The 23,789-nt window shown below is 48.1% G+C and overlaps 1 protein-coding gene across 1 annotated transcript; it reads left to right on the forward strand.

Moving 5' to 3' along the window:
- The first annotated feature begins 1,032 nt into the window (after positions 1–1,032).
- LOC119227790 (fibroblast growth factor receptor-like 1) lies at positions 1,033–23,738 on the forward strand. Its single transcript, XM_037486885.2, is given in 8 exon segments — positions 1,033–1,295; positions 1,771–1,866; positions 15,169–15,257; positions 15,259–15,442; positions 20,550–20,636; positions 20,787–21,071; positions 21,682–22,035; positions 22,370–23,738. Coding segments are annotated over 7 exon segments (1,506 nt in total). The 5' UTR covers positions 1,033–1,295; positions 1,771–1,802; the 3' UTR covers positions 22,813–23,738.
- The last annotated feature ends 51 nt before the right edge of the window (positions 23,739–23,789 follow it).

Here is a 23,789-nt window from a genome sequence, read left to right on the forward strand (position 1 = left end):
AACTGTCCAATGTTCAGTTTACGATTATTTTTTCACATGATGTCAAACATTTATATGACCATTGGTACAGCTGGATGTTCTCTTCCAAAGGTTCTGAACTCTGTGTTAATAGTGTGGTTTTTAAACTTCACTTTAATTGCCACATACTTTTCCTACATTTGTGAACTTTGACATCTGCATTTAATTCATCCTAAGCATTTTAGAAGCATTGGGCTACTGTGAATCAGTCATTTAGTTATGTGTTTAGTACCCGTCTTTGAAAATAAATCGCTTGAGTAATTTCTCAGAAAGTACACGGTAAGCCACAAAAAGACATGACAGGACAAAAATGATCTCTCGAGGGACCCCAATAGTTCCGCACTGGATGAGGGGCAGCAGCAGCAGCAGCAGCAGCAGTAGTAGTAGAAGAAGACCTACTTCTTGCCAACGACCACTATGAGTGAAACGAGTAAACTGGTGCTGTGGAAGCTCTGTGTTTTAGGGACTGATCTGCTCAATGGGACCACTAGGTGGCAGCACCGGGCCACCCAGTGGTCAAACGGTGCGCATTGATCGGCCATAGTACAGAGATGCATCAATCAACCACGTTTTAATTGTTTTACCCTTTAAATATAGAGAAGGTTGTAAGCCAGACTTGGTTTCAGTATGAATATTTAAACATCTGAAGTCATTACTTTAATTTAAAATGAGGATATTTGAGTCAGTGACGCCCAGCAGTGAGTTAACAACTTTTCTTTGGATAATTTTTCTTTTTTTTTAATCTCACAAAATAGATCAGCAGCAGTAACCTTCCTTTGCGGAGATATTTGCGTGTTATCCCCCTACTTCAATGTCCACAGCTGTAATCCGTTTTTCTCCCACCTTACAAGCTGCGCGCGGTGCCCGCCAGTGGCTCGATGATGAAGAGGATCGCGTGGCCCAGAGATGAAGAGTTGAACACGTGTCCGGCCCTGCGCGCGCTCTGATTGGTCCGCAGCGCTGCGACGGGCTACGAGTCTCCGCTCGGTGCGCTCCGGAGGAGTCACTCGGTGGACGAAGCAGACTACGCACCCCGAGGAGACCGCCGTTACTTTAACATGCAAATGTATGCTAGTTTTGTTCCGATTTGCTGTGATTCATGGAAGCGACCGGTTTTGTTCCGCGTTTGAATCCGCTGTTTTAGTCCGGATTAAAAGCCCGCGCTGGTGGGTCTGAAGAAGTCGACTGACACGTTTGATTCATGGGCTCAACGCGGACTTGAAAACCTCTCTGTCAAGAGGCGGACACGGGTTCGACTTCATTCATTTCTTATCCAGGTACGCGATTGACACATTTCTGCTGGCTCATCCCCCCTTTTCTTGTTCCTAATTATTTGCATGTTACCCAAGCTTCAAGTCGGTTATATTTTATTATGGGCAAATATGTACTAAATATATAACTGAGTTATTATGAACAGTTAATCGGGTGCTTTGACCATTTAAACGACACATAAAAGGAATAAAATAAGAACCAGAACTTCTACCACTTAGTAGGAGGATCCCATTAGTTCATTTGGGGTTCATTTTAGACAATACATGTACTTTCAGTCTAGTCTTTCACTGCCAGAAAAAAAGTATTTAGCCACATAAATATGTTAACGTTATAACTGGTTCAATCATTGAAAATAGCTTGTATTTATTGTAATGTTATATTTCATTCAAGAAAGAATTTCTATTTTCCATTGTTGGAAATTGGCTTAAATAGCCAACGTTTTGTGCATATTCCCTGAGTTGGTGGTCATGTGTTTGTCAGATTTGGGGGCCGTGAAGCTGCCTTTGGACAGTATGGGCGCCCTGAAGATCGTGCTGTTGATCTTTGAGGCCGTTTTACTCACTGACTGCGCGAGAGGTAAGCGTTGTTCCACAAACCTTCCTTCTTTTCACCTAATAATGCGTGTTTTAGACCTGGAAGTAACACAAGACTCTTGGCTCATTCTAACTCAAGTTGACTCGCCGGTTTCATGTGAGCATGAAGAAAGTCTCAGTCCTTTTCACACCGAGAAGCAAGAGACGGAAAACTGAGAACTCCAAAAAAAAAAATCTCTAAACACGGCCCAAAATCAACACCGGGCAGGGGAATGAGAGAGGGCAAGCCAACCCCTACCTCCAGTTTGTGTTTCAACACAGCCGTGTGCGTGCGTGCGCGCGTGTGTGTGTGTGTGTGTGTGTGTGTGCGTGTGCACACATTCACTGCAGCTAAACCAAACAAACATCATCCATCAGCTTCCCAGGGTGAAAGAACACAAGTCAGTGTGAGAGTCCAGAGCTCTCCCGCCGCGGGCCAGCGGACTGACTCACATCAATGTGTGTGTGTGTGTGTGTGTGTGTGTGTATGAATGACCTGGAGAGTAGGAGACCTCAGTCAAACCACAATTGGCTGCGCTGTTTTTGGTGCCAATGTCAATAACTTTTCCTCATAAGGACAACTTACACTGAGGTTATCAACAGGTCATGAATAAGCTGTCAAGAGAATTTCTATGATTTCATCCAATCATCCCTGGCTACCGAACCTTGTCTGATGCAATCCAGCAGCGTGAGTCCAAGACCGGGGCAGAACTTCCCTTTAATGAGAGAAATCTAAAGAGCCAGACACTGGCCAAACAAGCGCACTCTATTCCGCTCTCTTTTCTCTCCAACTCGGCGTGGAAGTGAAATCAACAGGCGTCTGATTGGTGCGGTACCTGTGGGTGGCTATCAGGGCTCGAGGTACACGAGGTGTGGGGTGTGGGGGGGGGGGGTGGGCGTTGGCGACGGTCGAGAAGGGGAGATTAAATCTGTGAGTCTGCGGACAATGCCTCATTCACCGCGTGGCAGCCGTGCCTCCACGGCACGATTAAACCGAGAGCAAACAAGACGCCGAGGCTAAATAAGATCAGACGGGTCACTTTTAATTTTAATTACAGATCAACAGACTGAGGAGAAACCCCAAAGAACAACAACAACAAAAAAACAAGTATGTGGTGAAGATCCAATTGTGTATATAATGGCAGACAAAAGGAAACCTGGCCTGTTCCTCGTGGTTTCTCTGAAAGAAGTTGCAGATGCGCAGACCGATAGACACACCGGCAGAAATGTAGTTGGCAGGGAGATGGTTATGAAAGATGCTCGACTGTCCGAGTAGCAGCGATACAGTGAGCTCCGTGTTACAGTCCAAATACAACTGGCTCGACTCCTGTGAAATACAGTGAAGGAGGTTTTGACCCAAAACGGTTACATTACAGCGAAGGACAGAAAAACTACAGCTAAGGACAGAAAAACAAATGTTTGACAAATATAAATTACATTTTAAAGGAATTTTGTGTAAAACAATAAAAATACACTGGAAGTGTTGCTCCGCCGCTGTTATCAAGACATTTTAAGCAGCACACCCCTGGAGACGCTACGTATGGGTGACCGATTCTAAGCCTGTTGCTGTCAGTCATCAGGCGACATCTGACCCCGGCCCCCTGCCCACACACACACGCACACACACACACACACACACACACAGACCCTCCCTCTCGCCACTGCTACGACTTTGCGACTGGCCAAGCAAGAATTATTTCTTAAGACCCCCCCCCCCCCCCCCTTAGGAACTCCACACACTTCCTCCATCCCGACGCCTTCTCTCCTCCCCCTCTGGTGCTGTGCCACCCCCGGCAGCTGGAGGAGGTGCTCGGTGATGTGTCCCAGCAGAGCCTCTAATGTGGTGACAGGCCCGGGGACCACTGGGCTCCACTCACTGTGGAATGCAGCAGCCCGGACATATGGATCTGCAGAAATGCACCCTGGGAGAAACGGAGAGAGGCACCATGTGCACATGGACTAGTTAACCATGAACGCACACACGTACACGCCAAGTGGTACCGTTTTCATGCCCTTTTTCAATTGGAAACAGGCCGCAAATACAGTCGGGGCTTTTTTTTTGTGTGTTTATGTGACTTGATGATGTTGTATTTCCTATTTTCTAAACCACACACGTGTTCGATTCACCTCCGGAGCCGCCTTGGGGGAAGTTTGGAGCTCGACAAACTGCTTTGCAACCTCGTTGGAAAATGGGCATTTTATAGCAGAGTTACATCATGGTTTCATAACAAGAAGGTACTATGAGATAAGTTGAATGCCAAGGGCTTTTAAAATCACGAGGCTATTTGGCTCCCTGACCGTTTTCCATTTCCTTTTACTGTAATGAGGCTGGTTTCTCGGTAACCAAATACCAAGTCTAAAGAGCTCCTGAATAGTAAGGAGATGCAACCGTGGTCTCCTGGCTCGAGGGCCTACTGGTTAGACCCGTAGTATGTTTTCATTTTTATTAACCACCCTTGCCCAGCGAGCACTTTAATGCCCCATTGAGGTATTAGAACAGTTTTAGTGGCGTTTTGCTTTTCAGCCCCAGCAGTCGAGGGGAAACACCTCTACTCTTTAACTCGTTCAAGTCATCGCCTCCGATCTTCTCTTCTCCTAACCAGCCGCTGCCTGGTTCTGCCGCCCTTCTTGACACATGGCCCCCTTTCTTTTCCCCTGCTTCTCTCTGCATTTCCACCCATTTATTACCAGTGGGAAGTTGAAGGAAGTAAGTTAAGTTAACGCGCTGTCGTTAAAACAAGGCATGAGCTGACCTTTACTCTGCCGCATACCCGCCACCCCCCCCCCCCCATTTGCTGAGTCTGGGTCCATTTGTGGAGAACAATGGATAGATTATTATGTGCAGCGCCCCCCCCCCCCCCCCCTGGTTGGACACAGCAGTAATAATTCATTTTAAACACTCCTCATCCCTGTGGACCGGACTTGTTTGCGTTCTATGAGAACTTAAGGCGCAGGCGGGCCAGTCTCATAAAGACGGTATCTGAGTATATGCATTTTTTGTGCATCTGAGTATATGTGTGTGTGTGTGTGTGTGTTGTATAAGCAGACTGAAATTACCCTGCGAAAAAGCCCTGATTAGACATCCAAGGAGCACCGGGCCATTTGGAAAACCTCAGAGGTATACCAGCGACTTTTCCCGCCTCCACCTGTTTTTTTTCTCCCTCCTCTAAACCAGGTGGAACTAATATCCCTGCCGCTCCGATCCCTCTGTTTCCATCACGGAAACAATGCTGGCAGCATTCTAGCAATCGGGCTTACCAATCTATCAGCGTACACACCGCCGGGCCCCGCGGTTCCCGGGAGGAAACGTTCGTTGAGAGGAATGTGTCGGACTTCACCCCTCCGAGGGGGGAAAGAAGGGAAAGGGGCTGTAGCCGTGATAAGTAGTCATAATGGAGGTCAGTTGGTGTTTACGTTAGCAGGGGTCCCGTAATCCCCGCCAGCAACACGCCCCTCATTGACTGACTTTAATGGCCACTTCAATTAGAATTCATGTGATACTTCAACAGGCCATTGTCCACTTTCATTTCCAGCTGTATGCTAATGCTTTAATGCTCACGAGGAGAATATTTTTTTGTCTGGTATTAGGAAAAACAAAGGTTTGTGTGTGTGTGTGTGGGTGTGGGGGGGTGTGTAAACAATGCTCATTAGTCTGTTTGGCTCTGGCAGCGTTTTTAAGACCACACACACTCGCACTCTTCCTGCTGGCTGAATGGTTTTGGGCTCCGTTAAATAGAATTCCTTTTTCCTCCCGTTAACCTTCCCAAAACCCGTGGAGCCTGCTCACAAAGTGCAGGCCGAGGTTCCAGGTCGTCCCCCATTCAGGCCATAGTCAACTTTCTGCTCTCCCATGGTCTGGCTGTTGGGATTTACGCCACGGTATGAATAACAGATTGTTAATTGACAGCTGTTTGGCGTTAAAATAAGCATCATACCGGACACTGTTTGGACTCCTGAGTTCAGGCTGCTGTGTTTACACCCTTTGCCTGTAAGGCCCGCCCCGCTGGACCCTTACAAGTGACCTTACAATAACATTTTCAGCTCCACAGTGGGAAGTGTTTGTCTTGCGCAACCCCTCTTTCTTAGCCTCCATCATTTCTCCAGTCCCGCTCTGTTTCTTTTGAGGAGGCCACTTGGGGAAAGAGACGCCGCTCTCCTCCTCCACGGCCCGCCTCCTCGCCACTTTGTGCTTCACTTCTGTTCACTCAGGCAATTTAGTGAGCGAAATGATGAGATTCCGATCTCCCCCTTTTACAGGAGAAGCCAGTTTTGCTGTAGATCTGAACTTACGTAGATTCGTGATTCAGACCAGGAAAGTGCCCCCAGCAGCAGGCAGATGGTGCAGAAACCAAACCTTTTTTTCCGTTTTTCTATCTTCTCCATGTTTTAAGTGCTCCCTGTGTATCTTCTGTCTTTCCTTCGTGTAGCACATCCCTGCAAAAAAAACCCCCACCAAAACATATCTATACTGTTTTCATGTGATGGTGGCCTTGGGATCTTGCTTGAACTGAGCAGGTTTGGAACAGTTGTTCCTGGAATGTTGCTGAATAAAAGTCTGGTTTTAAACAGCAGAAATATTATCTGCCACATCTCACTGTATGTGCGTGTCTGCTGTACTTGCTGCAGCCTGCTTGACTCTTACTTACTTATCAGACCACCAGATCAGGAAGTGCCTGTTGTACATAACTTGATGAGCGTTCAGACCTTTTTTTTTCTTCTTTTTTCTCCTCTGTGCCATAAAGTCTTTTATTCGGGGGGTTTGGAAAGCAGTTTTGTGTTGTATTGTCTTTATGATGCAACATATATTGCATCCAAAGGTTTGTGAATGTTGTTCTCTACTCTGCTATCTCCTCTCTCTGTTTAAAAAAAAAAGTCACTTGTTGTTCTGACAAACTCTCACTAAGTCACACACACACACACACACCCTGCCACTCTGCAATTAAAAGGTTGAATGTTATGTTGGATGGCTGGATGAGCCTGAAGAAAGCCGAGCCGGGGGGACGTCTGGGATAACGAGCTCTGAATGAGGCCCCCGCAGCCTTCAACACACACACACACACAGACACCCCCCGGACCCTCCTTCCAGGGCCTGGCATCCTCTCCTCTTCGATCCCCCTCTTTCAGTTCACCTCCGATGAGCTTCAATGAGACCCCACACGGCTTTGTGGATTTTTCACTTCCACTTAGTTTTTTCGTTAGTGATTCTTTTGAGTGACCTCGGGGATTCTTTGTGCATTGTGCTCGTTGATTGTGTTCATAAAGAGTCTGGCCCGGGCGATTTCTCTCTCAACACTGGAGGTGAGACAAGGCAGCCTTGACTTGTAATTCAGGACTTTTTATAATAAACGGAAAAATACCGTATGTCCCCGCTTTGACTTGAAGAGTGGAATGGGACAAGGGAGGGAAAAATCATTTCGGGAGCAAGGAGTTTAATCTGTCCTGTTTTATAGCAGTGCTACTGCTATCCCAGACTGGAATTCTGCACCATGCAGTGAAGCTGATTTGATTTCCTCATGTACGGGTGTGTGTGTGTGTGTGTGGGGGGGGTTGGAGACTGGGCCTTCCATCAGCACCCAGCCTGAATGTACTTGGAGTTCGAGGCTTGGCAGATTGGGGGCACGGCCCCATTCGTACGGTCATTCTGTGTCCAGAATCAACGTTTTATTTTAGCCATGCTAGCGGTAAAACACGGGATGCCGGCGTCCGTTTGTCCTGTCAGTTCACTCTGATCACCTCGTCACCTTGGTGGAAGGACTCCGTAGCTTCTGGTGGACAGTTCACTAACAAAGACCTGAGACAGGCGGACCGGGCAGACGTGTAGATGAGGGTGGTGGGGGGTGGGGTGGGGGGGAAGAGGGCGGTGACCTTTGTACAGCCGTGTAGTGAGGGCAACGGGGAGAGTGCTGAACAAATTGTCACTTTGAAAAGGCGAGCACCACATCGTAATGACCGGCTCAACAGACTCCACGGTGACAGATTGATTTCTAACAATATTCCCGGATTGTCGAGGGGCCCCATTGCTGTCAGTGAGAGCTTTTCCAGTTCCTCCAACCCGTCCGTCTGTCTCGCCTTGCTCGCCCCCCCCCCCCCCCCCCCCCCCCCCCTCACCCCTCCTTTTCCCCCCGCCGTGTCTCGCCTCTGTCTCACCCGCCTTTTTATTTCCCCGCTCCTCGCCCTCCCTCCCTCCCGCTGCGTCCTGAATCGCTCCATTCTGCCCCCTGAACACTCCTGCTACATCGCAGTCTGTCAATGCCCCCCCCACCCCACCCCCTCCTGAAAGGGCCGTGTTGACAAAGGCGCCGGCGTAAAGCGCTTCCCGGTGTCATGGAGATCGGCGGAGCCTCTGGACCGCGCGCTGGAGTTGGGTTTCTATGCCGAGGGGCACTCTTGAGTGCCGGGCTCGGCCATCATCACACAGATGTGACCACATCACACACACACACACAAGGGAGGGACAAAAAGACGGGTGTTGCGGGCGGCAGCGTGTCTGGCGTCTCTCTGTGGCCTCCCTGCCAGTCAGCGGGACATCAGACCGGCGAGGAGCGACACCGGCTCGACTTAATGAAACATCTGTAACTCATTCTGCGCTTCCAGACTGGCCTCGGGAAGATGCCGGCATGCGAGGAAACGCTAATCTAAAGTCAGGGCTTCAGTTTAAATCTTCACCGTTTTCTTGTAAACTTCCATATTTGTTTGAGAGGGAATAACGGACGATCGGCGGGCGATCCAGAGTAGCCAAACATCAGTTGGCGTTCAGACAATAGACCTTTCAGGGCCAAGTGGTCGGCCCACGTCCAAACTGGTGAGACAGACTGATAAGCAGGTGGCCGCTGGTACCGCGCTCTGTACTGTAGAGAGACAGGTCGGTGTGCGAGTGTGTCATGTGGCCGAGGTCTCAGCCCGGGTCAGGGAGTGGGGTGTGAGATTGTTGGGATTCCTGGTTACTGCCGCCTTGGCCCACCTAATCCGTCCTAGCCTCCCCTGTGCAACCCTCCTCTCCTTGTGTGCGTTAAAGCGGGCCTCTCTGCCGTCATGGCCTCTGCTCCCTGCTCATCCGTCCGCTGTTTAACCCTCACCATCTCTCTCTGTCTCTCTCTCTCTCTCTGTCTCTCTCTCTGTCTCTCTCTCTCTCTCTCTCTCTCTCTCTCTCTCTGTGTCTCTCTCTCTCTCTGTCTCTCTCTCTCTCTCTGTCTCTCTCTCTGTCTCTCGTCTCTGTCTGTCCCTCTTTCTGCAAATTATCTGCCTTCCCAGCGTCCCTGCTGCTTCTTGGCTGATAAGTGGCCCTAAACACACACACTTTCCCTGTGTGTGCACCGGGCCTCAGTCTAATGGAGTGAGATAAAGCGACTGAGTGCTGCTAACTGTGCGCTCTTTAGGACCAGCGAAATACTGACTTATTTTGCAGGGGCAATGCTCCCCAATCGACAGTTGTGCTGTGAGTTCCAGAGGCTAATTTCCATCTGCTGTCCCTGGCAGGTGTTTTTAAGGCAGCCTAAAATAATGAATAATTTTAAACTTCTTATTGTTCGTCAAGACTTACTTTACATCACATTACATTACAGCTTTACATTAGTATTTTAGTATTGATACAAAAGATCCTCTTTTTTTATTGTATGGACAATTCCTTTTGATTAAATTAATAACGATACCTCTTTAATGGATGTTTTGTTGTTTTAGGACAGCTTTGGCCAGACTATTTTTGCTGCATCAATTCAGTCTGTTTATATATATATATATATAAATTAAAATATATTGGCAATTATTATACACTTCACCTACAATAAAGTACTTACATGTATCTGAAGATTCTTAAAAGGTAATGATATTAATTTAACCCACAACGGTGACCACTCTCATAAGCTCTCTGTACAGATCACGTCAAACGAAATGGAAAAGCAGGCTATGAACTATTCCCCTCCAAAAACATTGTATGAAAGGCCTCCATTAATCCAGGTTAAAGACTTTCCATAAGAACTCCTGACTTTTCCACGCTTGTGAAAGTATGGAAATCTATCTGGTGCCTTTTGGGAAATCCTGAATGAAAAGACCGTTTCATAGAATAAGGTAGAATTTTTTAATAGAGGATTTCTCGCAGGAAGTTGTTAACATTGTCGGTAAGTCACCTGAACACTTACAGTATGAGTCTAGTCAGTTTAGTTACCAAGCAATGACCTAAACAGTAACACCATTTACTAGATATAAAGCATTTGCTTTTAAATCTTTTATGTCATAAAATTGCATGATGTTTTTTTTTTTTATCTTGAGAGCAGTGAGGTGGATAACCTCTTTGCAAATAATGACCAATTGTAAAAAAAAACACCATGTCTTCAGTTTGTTGAGAAACAAACAAATGTGTGATTCATTTTTGAGTGGCGCTGCAGATGACTGTAACAAGCCGTATACAAAGACACACACACACACACACTGCTTTTGTCCAACAGAGGCAGCTGGAACTGGGAGAAGGCGGTCAAGTTTAATGAAATATAGCAGCTTAGAGTTCAAAGGCTCCACAGTAGGGCCCGTTAAGGGAAGGCCGCGTGATGGAGATGTTTCCAGAAGCCTTTATGACGCTGGAGTAGTTTCTCTGTTTGTTCTTTTGGTGAGGGAGGAGGAGGAGGAGGAAGAGGAGGAGGAGGACGGGAGGAAAGGGGAAGGGGGGGGGGGGGTCAGGGGGTATTTGGGCAGCAGCCTGTTGTTCACCTTCCATTAGTGAAGGAAGCAGATTCCCTGCAAACAAGCGGATCGACTGGAGCATCTCTTCCTTTTATAGTCCACCCCCCTCCTGCCGTTTCTCCCGTCCCCCCCGTGTCACCCAATCGCTCCTCCTGTACCATTCCCACCACCGGAGCGCTCGCTATTCAGCCCACATCAGATGGTCCCCGAAGAAAGAGCCCTTTCTTCCCCGCCGGTCTTACCCCTGCTCTTATCTATTGATTGGAAAGCCGAGAGGGGAAAATGGCCGGTATTGATTACCGCGCTGGGTGAAGCTGCTGGGCAGGACGTCTGGAGGGGGGGGTGTAAGAAAATAAGACGCCATTCTTCACCCTTGGCTTCCCCCGCGGCTGTCAGAACAGCCTCCCCACCGCCACTCCACATACCCCCGGTCGCCTCTCGCCCTGTCACCGCCGCCTCCATCCCTCCCCTCCATCCCTCACCTCACCTCCTTTCTTGATTTGCCAAGGTGGCTCCCCCCCCCCCCCCCCCCCCCGCTTCCTTTCACTCTCGCTGGTTTGTGCCGATTCGTATCTCTGCCTGTGAAATGTATAGCCGAGCGCAGCAGCGGCCTCTGAACAGAAGCTCTGGCCTTTCACACACTTCCCGAGCCGCGGAGTCTGCCTCACCTTCCCCCGTCACCCGACCCCTACCGTCTCAAGTGCTTTTTTTTTTCTTTTTTTTTTCCACCTTTGCGTAGCTTTGCCTCCCGTGTTCCTTGAACTTGACTTTATTTTTCCAATTGCATTCTGTTGCTTGTGTTTTTATGTGCTCCTGAGGTGTTAAGAGACGCACAATGGAGCGCTTCCCCGGAAGCACGGGCTCCGTTAAACGTCCTCTCCTGTGCTCGAGGTCTGTCTGTTCTTGTGCGCTCTGCTGAGCTAACACAGTGCTGCTGAGAAGGAGGACGCATTCTCCCGCTTCTATCGGCCCTCTCCGCCTCTTACCCTTTTATGTAAATACTGCATATTGAAGACACATTCACTGAGATCAGTGTTTGAGTAAATAATCACCCTTTGATGCATAAGTCATTTTTGCAGTTGGCTTGAGATTAAGGACCAAATCCCTTTTTATTTGAAGATGTTCACCGTGTTGTTTGAACAACCAGGTCCCGCGTCGGGCGGACGGTGTTGCGTGCAGCGAGTTGAGCTCATTGCAGCTGGTTGAGTTCCAGGTGTTTGCTGTTGGATCGGCTGTCAGCAGCCACGCCAACCCTTTTATTGACATGATTGCAATGACTAGAAAGACCAAAGGACTTTGCATTGGATGAAGAATGCGTGTACACATCATTACAAATCCACAGGTGTTTTTGTACAAAAGAAGATAAATGAGGAGGGAGATGCCAGCACATCTGTACATTTCTCAAAACTGACCGCCTTTTGTAGTTTTCTTTTGTTTTTGTTTTGTTTATTCTTTCTCCCTAACGTATTTCCCTTCATGGAGGCCTGCACATCTGATCAACAGATCATTAACCCGCTCACAAGTTTTTGTAAAATGACTCTATTTGTTCAGAATCACAAGAAGGCCTCCCATTGAATGTGCCCCTTTCTCTTAAAATAATCCATCACCAAATTGAGCAAAGAAAAACAGAGCTAATTCTGAGAGTCGCCAGGCCTCCCTCCTCCTCTTCCTGTGCTATGAAAGATCCCATTCACACACGGCGCTCAGCTATAATAAGGACCGCCGTACGCCTTAATACGGGAAAGCCCATATGGTCGCGAGTATCATTTATTCTTTCCAGAGCAGCTCCCGATTCCCGATTTTGATTCTAACCATTCGAGGGAAGTGCTCTCAAGCGCTTGAGCGGTTTGTCGTGAGTTGTGTCGATTCCCGAGGCCGGAGCACAAAGCTCAGTTCATCCACCACGAGGCCGCATCAAAAGACGGCAGCGGCAATTGCAGCTACGTTTCAATAAAGCAGATAAGGCAAAACATTTTTCACAGAGGGCCTCTGTGTGGTAGTTTTTTAAAAAATTTTTTACTTTCTTTCAACTCCAAGGTTAAGAGAATCTGTCCTTGAGACGGAGGAGGCGGAGGAGGAGAGTTACTCCTGAAGAAAGGATGGTGGTCACGCACGCAGCACCAATACACATTGAGTTATTCAGACAATGTCCTTGATTTCAGCACCTCTCCATGCCTTGTTTTTAAAAGGACTTCAAAGGTCTTTGGAAGAGCGGAGAGGGAGGGAGGAAATAATTTGTTGCACATTCCGTGCACTTAAAGCACCATTCCTGTTTTCCCGGAGACGTCGTGGAAAAGCCCAAGTTCAGGATCACACAGGCCGTTATTACAATTAGACGAACAGTCATTGCAAACATGCTTTTTAAAAATTTTATTTATATTTTACCTTAAGCTAGATGCAACATAAAGCTATTTGATCATACACATTAAAAACCAGCCCTTGGTGTGAAGAAGCTCAAGATGCCTTTAAAGACGTGTCCCTGCTATAAGGCAGCTGCCCTGAAAACAACACTGCAATGTGCACTGTTGTTTATTTTTGCATATGAAACGCGAGGTTTCATACGTTTCCCCGTCTCTTTCCACTTTCTCAACAAGAATATGACGCCCTCTAGTTTTCAGAAGTCTCATTTTGACAGAAGCCGAGCCAACGCTGGGTTAATGTGTTATGACATCTCGCTTCGGCTAAACCTTTGACATGAATCGGGCCTTTTCAGTCGCCTCCGTTAATCCGCGAGGAGAACACGGCCGAGTCGGAAGAGATAACTGAAGTCTATTTGTTCAACTTTTGGCACGCATGTATTTATGTTTTTACAAGGCGATTTAGTGTTTCGCGACCAAATCGGTCTGAATGAGCTCCGGCAGCCACCGGGGGGGGGGGGGGGACGCCGTGACCTTTCCGTGTTCCCGAGGCGGAGTCTGTACAGTCAGGAACTGAACAGGGAGCCGCTCTGTCCTGTTCCCCCGGTAGCGGAGGAGCGAGATGTGCGCCGGCTGCGCAACAACCAAAAAGGAGCGACGGTTGGCGTTTTCTCGGCAGACATAAACAATGACACTTCCAATTTCCTGTGCATGCTGCGGACCGGGAAAAGGCAGTCCGCGAAGAGGAAGGAAAGCTCCGCGTTTGTGTTTGTGCGTTCACGCACGGTTGAAAAAAACACACAGAAACAAAAGAGGCAGGAGGTTTTCATTGGTTTTTACGCACACTTAAGTGTTACTTTTTTCCGCTCTGGTTTCGGTCGTGACTTATCACTTACTTTTATGTGAGTGACTCCGTTTTTTTTAAAGCAGCAACCGTCACCAGTGCAGCAGTCCAGATGTTGTACCTGCATCCTACGCACATCTGTCTGCAATGTGATGAATAAAACAGCCAGATGGAGTTACCTGAGTCCCCTTCCCCCACTGTAGCCCCATCGGTATAATGATCTTCTTGTTTACCATATGTGTGAAATGCACCAGAGGTATATGTGTGTGTGTGTGCGTTTGAGCATGTGTATGTGTGTTGGGAGAGGCCGTGTGTACCTTCCCTCCCCTTTTGTTTTTACTGCTACCAGACCGGCCATTTGTTCTGAAGCACAGACTCAGAACAAATGTGTACTTTTGAGGCTTTTTCAGCTTGCAGGGGTTTGGTTGCATTTCCTTTCCCTCTTTCACTCCTCCAATCTCAAGTTTCTCTTCTATTTCTCTTCTGTCCAGTCAGTAATTCAGGGTTTGGTTTTTTTTTTTGGTGGGGGGGTTATTTGTACGCTGTGCGAGCAGCGGCGAAGGCCTCCTAACACCATCACAGGGTGTTTCGGCCCGCTCCACTTCACCAGATCTGAGAGAGCAGACGTGAGCCAATTAGGAGCAGAGAGAACAGGCTGCTGTCCGTCTCACTGTGATCCCCCCCCCCCCACCCGGTCCCCCCCACCCGGTCCTCCCACCCACCATCGCTTTGATCTCCTGCACGCAAAACCAGAGCCAGAGCACTTTACCCTCTCTGCGCAGGCAGTGTACGGCTGGGCTTGCCCAATTATTACAATTTTCTTTCAACATTTATAGGTAATCGGATAAAAAGATGACAAATTACCTCCATTGTCTAATTTTATCTGCCATTTTTAGTCTTTGGTCAGGGAAGGATACTTTATTTCATTTGCTCATTCCGATACACTGCTCTATCCAAGCTACACACTAGCTTGACACTTTGCTAATACACTCATTCATTCAATTTTGTAATATTCTTTTTAATTGTTGGAAATGAAGGAATTGCCACTCAGACCTAAAAACCCCTCACTAAAAGACCTAAAACTTACAACTTCCTGTTCAGTTGTAGACTTGTAGACTTCTATGACTTGTACTTATTACTAATCATTATTAAAATTAAAACCAAGTCTGAAGAATAAAAAATACCCCTTGACACACTATAGGATATATGCAAGTTGACTTTGCATTGTTGAAAAGAGTCGTTTTGATTTACAGATTGAGAGGAGGTGGCATTCTCTGCTTCCTCCTGACAAACAGAAAAACAGGAAATTACTGCAATACTTTAGTTTTAGTTCGGCACTATGATCTTAAAAACATGTAGCACACCGTCTAAAAATATTACTGCTTCGTATTCATGAAGAATAAAACGCATACCTTGTTTTGTGTATCCTCAGGACCTCCAAGGGTGTCTGAGAAGGTCGCTCACAGACAGATGGCCCGGCTCGGGAGCGCCATCAAGCTGCCGTGTCCAGTGGACGGGGACCCCCCCCCCCCTCATCATGTGGACCAAAGACGGGCGCAACATCCACAGCGGCTGGATCCGTTTCCGCATCCTCCGCTTGGGCCTGAAGATCAAGGAGGTGGAGGCAGATGACACGGGGACCTACATCTGCAAAGCCACCAACGGCTTCGGCAGCGTCAACGTCAACTTTACCCTCATTGTCATCGGTGAGCGCAGATGTATCACGTTAAAAGATGCTCTCATCTCGGGGACCTGCAGAGCATCTTGCCTGTTAAATGTCTCACTCTCTTTAAAAGTTCAAGCTGCATTCAGCATCTGTAAAACACAGTCACCTGTCTGGTAACTAAAACCAGAGGCGATGACCCGTAAGTCACTCGATCGGACCGCAATCGTCTTCTGCGTTGTTTTTAAAAAATCTTTTTTTTTTTTTTTTACCTCAGCCGTCAAAAAAATCTCCCAACGGTTTAAAAGTTAAAAGACGGCATCACTCGCAGAGGTCGGGGTCTCGAACAGGCAGATTTATGGAGGTTTAGTGGTAGATCCTCTCGTCCACTGTACGCGTTGCAGCCCCTTCCTCGCCCTGCCCAAAGTCAACAGCGGCGCGGGATATTGTTTCATACTACTTCATCCTCTGTGACTCATTGGTTCTCAAGCTCTTCCTTTCCCTCAGGCCACGCTCTGGGGAGGCAGCAGATCTGCGGCTCCGCAGCGAGACGCGCGGTGTCGGTGCGGCGGTGTCGGTTTGTCTTCAGACTTCGGCGCAGTTCTTCGGTGGGGCCCGGGGGGGGGGGGGGGGGGGGGGATTTAGCCACAGTTTGACCCCCGGTGTGTTGCCGCTCGCTTTTGCGTGTGCATACGGTGCCTCTCCTCCCTCCCTCCCTCCCTCTCTCTCTCCGGAGCGGAGCGTGATGAATGAGCGGAGTGGAGCGTGAAGGCTGTGTTTAGTCTAATTACTCTAAGATGCCTAATTAGGGCCAGACTCTGTGCGCTCTTTCTTTTCACTCAAGAGCATCTGCAGCCCGGTGTTGTGACAGCCAGGCTTCGGAAGGAGAGCCGTAATCAGGCCGATGCGGGGAGAAGGCAGAGCGGTGCTTCTGGTGATGCAGCACGCTCATGAGTTGGGAATAGTCTGGACCAAAGTTTATTTTGGGGTCCCCCCCCCCCCGCCGCCTCACGAGTTGCACGAGTTGCCGGTGAGTTCAAAGAGAGGGTGTCTGCTGATTGTGCCGAAATGAAAGGTTGGAGATGAAGGCCTGGTGCCAGCTATAATGTTCAGGTTCATACTACAGTTGAGCTATAAAGTATCAAAGTCAGACTGGGCTGTCTGTCTCTACATTGCACTTAAAAGGAGTTTTTATATACGCTAAACACATCTTTGTGAGGCACATTCAGAATCCATCATGTGAAGGATAACAACCAACATGTCATTTCATGGTTTATTTTAAGGCTCTGTAGATTGAACACTGTCAACATCACGCAATTGGACTTGATCGAGTAGTTCTGTTTGAAGTTTTTCCACAGCAGAAAGCAAATGTAGATTATTTCAAGACGGGGAATGGAGCCAAAAGGAATAGAAATAAAAACGTCACTTTTGAGTAGCAAGATTTGGCATCAATGCAAGAGGTGGATAATGTATAAAATACATTGAATAAACTACAAAATCAAGGAATATTTGATTATGCACATTTTTTAAATATAAAGTTTTAAGTATCTGAGCTAAAATGACATATTTGTAGATGAAGTAGCAGTCAAAATATAAATAGTGAACTAAGCAGATAAAAGTGATAATAGAAGTTGAGGATTAAGTTGAAGTTCAAGCACTTAAAGGAATTGAAACAATGCAACCTTAAAGCAGTCAATGCTTTGTCAATAGAAAAAGATTGTGCCAACGGTTCCCATAAAGTGCCAAGACTTTTCCATTTTTCCATCATTTTCTAAATAAATACTGCACATGCACATGGTATTTGTTTTTGGATTAGATATTGATTCAAAGCATGAGAACTGGAATGATTTGATGAATTAAAGCCATACACACACACACACACAATCGGCCCGTTAATCTCTGTGATGGATAGCGATTTTTTCCCTTTGGTGTCTTTGTGTGACCGATAATTTGTCTGGTTTGGCTTCTGCTGCAGAACCACTTGGTGAGAATGAAGACTTCAGACGACAGTTTAAGACTGATAAAGCTGGAATGGAACGGTTCAACCTGACTGCACGTGTAGGAAAAAATACCGTTGGAAGAACAATCATAGGTCTTCTCGGAAGCATATTTCCATGAGATTTTTATCTGTGTTTTTTCCCGTCACGGAGTTACCTAGAGACTTTCTGGCCCGGACTTTTAGTCCTGATCTGATTTGTTCCTTTTCCTGTTTGTCTTCTGGTGGTGAAGAGTGCACCGACCCTAACCGCTCTGCAACTCTCAATAGCCCTGTCCATCATCCCGTAAGGCACTGGCAGGCCAACACCACAACGTTTGTTTTTATAAACAGTTGTTCCATCGGCGCTGCATTGCATTCTGGGGGCCTTTTTTGGCTCCAAAGAATAGAGGGCCTCAGCGTTGAAATACTTCCAGGTTTGAACTCCAACTCAGTGGGACCAAATTGTTTGCAATTATCTTGAGCAACAGTTTCCATTAACGTTGAATCACCTAATTTTAAACCATTTGCATGTAGTTTCAGGCAGTTAAATGTAGTGACCTGCTGAGAGGCCCATTGTGTGTTGCGAGGAGAGAGATTACCTGATTAAAATACTGTAAATGAAGGGTAACTCCCGGGCCTAGCTCCACATATCCCTCATGTCAGTTTATTATTGTTTTTGGACCACGGAGTGAAAAAGTAAGAGAAGCAACAGCAGTGGGTCGTAGCTGCCGGTCAGGGGAGATGCTGGCAGCTGGTCAAGTTCAAGGCCCAACACGAAGAGCATAACTTTTTAAAAACACACCGCCTGGGACCCAGCGGAGAAGCCAAGCAGAAGAAAGAGCGTATGATGAAAAGGCAGCAAAGCCTTGGGACTGAGAGAGTGAGGGGTTTTTGTGAGGGTGTAAGTGGGGGGAAGAGGAGGAGGAGGAGGAGGAGGAGGCCAGGGCTCCACTTCAGCTGGAGAGATATTCCTCCTCCCATCTGCCAGCGGACAGCCTGTCCTCCCTTGAGCTATCTGAAGAATCTGGTCAGTCAGTGCAACATGGCGCCTCCTCAATCCCTCCAGCTGGCTGTTTGGGCCCTGTTTGGGGTGGTCTCTTGACAACTGGCCCCCCATCACCTCCCAGCTCCCCCACCAGGACAGACTGGTGCATGCAGCAACCTCTCCGTCCTCAGCTGCTCAGTCCACAGCAGGGCTTCATAACCGCATTAACAGGGGATTGTCATATTAACATTCACAGCATTGGATTTGAATGTTTATTTCACATCAGATGGTATATGATTGGGGCGGGGGGGGGGTTATACAGGGCCGGCGGTTCTCATTTTTCTACTCTGAGGGTTTTGGCTCTCTGAGCACATTTTCCATTTCGCTCCTCTCCGGAGACGTCGTCGGGCCGACTGTCCCGCGGGTTTGACCGATCACGTGCGGCGGCTGTTTGGAGACTTCCTCAGTGCGACGCAAGGCTACCGCGCTTGACTTTCACTCGACATCACAATGCCCCCATCCAACATCTGGAGTTCATTGTGACCTCGACTCAATGGGCCCTTTCCTGCGATTCAGCTGGCACAGGAGGCCCGCGGAGAGAGAGAGAGTACAGTGACCGGTTTCCTGTGCCTGGATTTGTGAATGAAGTGGGAGGGGATGGCGTCCGACCCCAAACACTGTTTGCGAGATCATGAATGGATTTAAGTTGTATGGAACAATGGTGATTGCATTTGAAATGCACTTGAATCACGGCTCTGATTGAATTTCCCGTTGCGTAAGGGACCTTTGATTTCATGCCGAAACCAAACATGAAACAACTGCATCATTCACTCACTTACTCACGAAAGGACCTCTCAGTCACTCCTCATTTAGCGATTATTTTATTTTTTCAATCTTCTCGTATGGCAGAGCAACCTCGCCCTCATCCAGCGGTGCCGTGGGTGAATGTTGTGTTAAGACAATAGTGGATAGGGAAAGCTTTAGGAGAACAAGACAGTATATAAAAGGCGCCATTGTTCCCTAGAATCGCCTAAAAGTTGAGCGGAAATAGATTCCAAAAAAAAAAAAGTCAAAAAGAAAACCCCGGCAGGGTTGCGAACGTGTTGTGTTTGGATTGGGAGGTTCAGGAACCGGGAGGAATGTGCAGAGCCCAAGTGAGCAACAGAGAAATAGTTCTTCGAGTGGAGGCTGTTTTTTAACAGGAATGGGTTATTATAGTTGGCCAGTTAAACCCCTTCAAATAGCCATGACATCATGGCTGGGCTTGGTGCTACAGGGGACAAACAAAGGAGGGTTTGTACCCAGAGAACCCGAGAGAGCTCTCAGGGTTTCGGGGGGACTCGGAGGGAGGCAGAACTAGGGGGGGGGGGGGGGGGTTAGAAGTCACATCTGGCCTCTTTACCTGACCCAATCAAACCGTGAGAGGGAATCAAGTGTGCCAAATCGCATCCAGAAAAATCCAACTGGAGGCTGCAATGAACGCAAAAGCAAATAAAGGTACAAAAGGTAACTGGAGGAACACTAACAAAGACTTAGTCCACTACATCTAATGGGAAATGACAGCTCAGTAGTATCACATAAAACCATTTAACAGCAGCCCTTCAATAATCATCTGCCTAATGTCACTCCTTTACAGACCCAAATTCTGTGAGGAACCCGATCCGCTGTGTTCAATCACCAATGCTTAACTCGAAAAGTCGATACGCTTCGCAAACCGTCGATTGGGTTTCACTCATTATATTTCCTCTAAGCCCTGTCTTAGCCCGCGCTGCATGATGTCAGCCAATGACACAAACTCCACAGCTGTCTCCTGGAACTGGGCTTATGAAAAGTGATCATGTTACTACCAAATGCTGCAGAGTGTGACCCGAGCGAGCGCCCTGCTCAGAGCAGCCGATCTATAAATGATAACCGTGCCCGTGTAGAGCCAAGGGCACTTTGCCGGGCCTGTTTGGGGTTGTGGGGGGGGGACTTTAAAAGTATCAATATACCTACAACACCGCAGTGTGCTCTCCCTTTTGATATGGACATTAAAGCTGAAAAAAAATGGTTCACAATGAATAAATTGTGGAAGGAATTGTTTCATTCTTGATGTTGAAGTCTCAACGCATAAAGAGTTCCCCCAATTCTTTGCTGCCAGATTGAATCTTTTCGGGCCGTTGAGCATCTCTCGTCCTGTGTTAACAGATGACTCGGGCGCTGATAAAACTGGAGCCGGGGTGACGGACGGAGCGGAGTCCGACTCGGGCGCGCATGGCTCGTTGGATAAACCCGGTAAGCGACCTGTTGGCGCGGGGAACCACTGATCCGGTCCGCTACCAATCACATCCGATCCACGTCGCCGACTGTGCTGCTTTGTGCCTTGCACCTTCCACTGTCAAGTCACGTGACGAGCTTGGTTTATGGTCTCGCGTCCCCTTGCAGTGCGTCCCCGCTTCACCCAGCCGGCCAAGATGAGGAAACGGGTGATAGCGCGTCCCGTCGGCAGCTCGGTGCGGCTCAAATGCGCAGCCGGCGGGAACCCTCGGCCCGACATCGTCTGGCTGAAGGACGACCGGCCGCTGACGGAGAAGGAGGTCGGCGAGGGCCGCCAGAAGAAGTGGACTCTGAGCCTGAAGAGCCTGACGCCAGAGCACAGCGGCCGGTACACCTGCAAGGTCTCGAATCGCGCCGGGGAAATCAACGCGACGTATAAAGTCGAGGTCATACGTGAGTATCCCGCAGAGAGGTGATTCATTGACATGCTGACTGATGTTCTTTTTTTTTTTTATCTGTGATCCGTTTCGTACTGTTGCTGAGGGGAGAAACTGTAACCCTTAAAGAAATCTCTGACCTACCTACGCCGCACGTCTGATTGCGATCAGCAGGTCTCGTTCATATCCTTGATGCATGGACGAATGTGCTGGTGTAATCATCCATATGGGAAACATATTGAGGAAGCAGGCTTGAGACTGAGGGCTTGTGCCCTGGTGTTTGCACAGGAGGGGAGGGGGTAGAGGTGTGTGTGTGTGTGTGGTGGGGGGGGGACCCTCCACCCAATCTGGACCTGTTTAAAGCCCAGCTGTCTGCCAGACCCCCCCCCCCCCTCCATGAGAAATGTGTGCTGTACAACCAGGAGCAAAGAAAGAGAGGAAACTAATCACACATACGTCTTGTGTTACATGTGGTAACCCTCCCTCTCTGTCAATTATAACTTCTAAGCCTGTGGCTAATAACGGTATGGACGAGTAAGACCTCTTCCACCCGTAGAAGTGCTGTCATGTAAAAGGAAAATATATATATATATATATATGTGTGTGTTGATATTTTTTCTCTGCAGAGAGGACGAACTCCAAACCCGTCCTGACCGGCACCCACCCGGTCAACACCACGGTGGACTACGGGGGCACCACGTCGTTTCAGTGCAAAGTGAGGAGCGACGTCAAGCCCGTCATCCAGTGGCTGAAGCGCGTGGAGTCCAACGAGGAGAGCCGCTACAACTCCACCATCGAGGTGGGAGACCACCGCTTCGTGGTGCTGCCCATGGGGGAGGTGTGGTCGCGTCCCGACGGCTCCTACCTCAACAAGCTGCTCATCACGCGCGCCAAGGAGGACGACGCCGGCATGTACATCTGCCTGGGCGCCAACACCATGGGCTACAGCTTCCGGAGCGCCTTCCTCACCGTGCTGCCAGGTGACGTTGTGTTTGCAGTGCGTGTGTGTGTGTGTGTGTGTGTGTGTGTGTGTGTGTGTGCGACTCACAGACGTACTGCAGAGACACCGGGATGTGCTGTTTTCTTTCCCCCAAATATAAGAAAACAAGATTTTATGTAACAGCAACTCGTTTTTGAGTCCCACAGTCTTCCTCAGTAGTGGAAGTATGGAACTCATTTTGGACGGATCAGGCCTTTTATTGACTAAATGTTGAATCAAAAAAGGAATCAACCGATTAATTGACCTCAAAAAGTGAGCTAAAGAGTCAATTTAAACCGGTTTTAAATGTTCCCGTCGCACCTCTTCTTTTGCAGACACGAAGCCCCCCATGACGCCCGTGTTCTCGCCAACCTCCAGCTCCCTCCCCTGGCCGGTCATCATCGGCATCCCGGCTGGAATAGTGTTCATCTTTGGCACGGTGCTGTTGTGGTTTTGCCAGAGCAGAAAGCACTGCCCCCCTCCCGGTGCCCCGGCTGCTCAGGTGCTGCACGGCTCCCACCGGCCGCTGCCGTATCGAGAGCGGGACAAGGGCGTCGCGGCGGCGGCGTCCTCCAGCTCGTCCAGCCCGGACAGAGACTGCATGAGCTCCTTGAACTATGAGGAGTACCTGGCACAGCAGCAGCACCTCCTCACGCAGGGAGGACCGACCACCCCCCACAAAATCTACCCCAAGATCTACACTGACATTCACACGCACACCCACTCCCACGTGGACGGGAAAGTACATCAGCATCAACACATTCATTTTCAGTGTTAGCCCCAGTGCCCCCCCCCCCACCACCACCACCACCACCACCAACTGCTCCAACATCTCAGAGGGACAATGAGCTCTGGACTCAGGAGCAGCCCCTGAACATCATTCCCCCAGCTCTCTGAAAACTGTTTGGAGACGGTGCCTGAAGAAAAACAGCAATGGCCAGTGATACACACCTTTTTTTTTTTTACACAACCAAACTTCCATAATCGGTGCTTCTTTTTTTTTTTATGTCAGATTCTCACACCACTAAAGTCCATTTATCCTTGTTGTGCACTTAATACAAAAAAAGGACACTGTTGAGTGTTTAATCAAAGCTATTCAAGCTGGCTGAAAGGTTTTTCTTTTCTTTTCCCTACTTGAGGTGCAAAATGGAGGTGAGGTTTTACCTTTCACGTATTCAGCTGTCGGAGTGCAGGGGCTCCGTATGCTCTGTCTGGTAATGAGGACAAGAATGGTCCACAAGATTTACAAAAGGGGCTGCTTTGGTGCCCCTACTCAGGTTGTCTTTGTTAAAGATGCATAATGTTTGGAACGCTGACCACTATCCTTTTCCTTTCTCCATCCCTCACCTGTGTTCCCTGGTGTAAGTGAGAGTAGACCGGTGGGTTATTACAGCTCTTTTAGTGGCATGGAAACCTCCAAGGGACGGAAGAATTTCATTTCCATATTAACTCAATTGTTTGTTTTTTTCTTCATTTTAACTTTATGGCAGGTTCCCATTTTCAGTCAGTAGCATGTTGATCAAAACCAGCAGAGGATGCCACCTTATTTAACCACAGTTTATAAAGCTGTAGTCATTTATAATCAAATTGATTCTTGGATATTTAATTTATTTTGCTAAATGTATCAAAATGTTATTTTTCAGAGTACGGAGTTTTACACATTTATGAAATGTTATTAAAGTATACTGTTGTTTAGTACATTGAGTACTTTGTCAGTTTAATCACATTTACGTCATTACAATCGTGTATTTTGTG

Source organism: Pungitius pungitius, chromosome 14 (assembly GCF_949316345.1).
Source record: "Pungitius pungitius chromosome 14, fPunPun2.1, whole genome shotgun sequence".
NCBI lineage: Eukaryota > Metazoa > Chordata > Actinopteri > Perciformes > Gasterosteidae > Pungitius > Pungitius pungitius.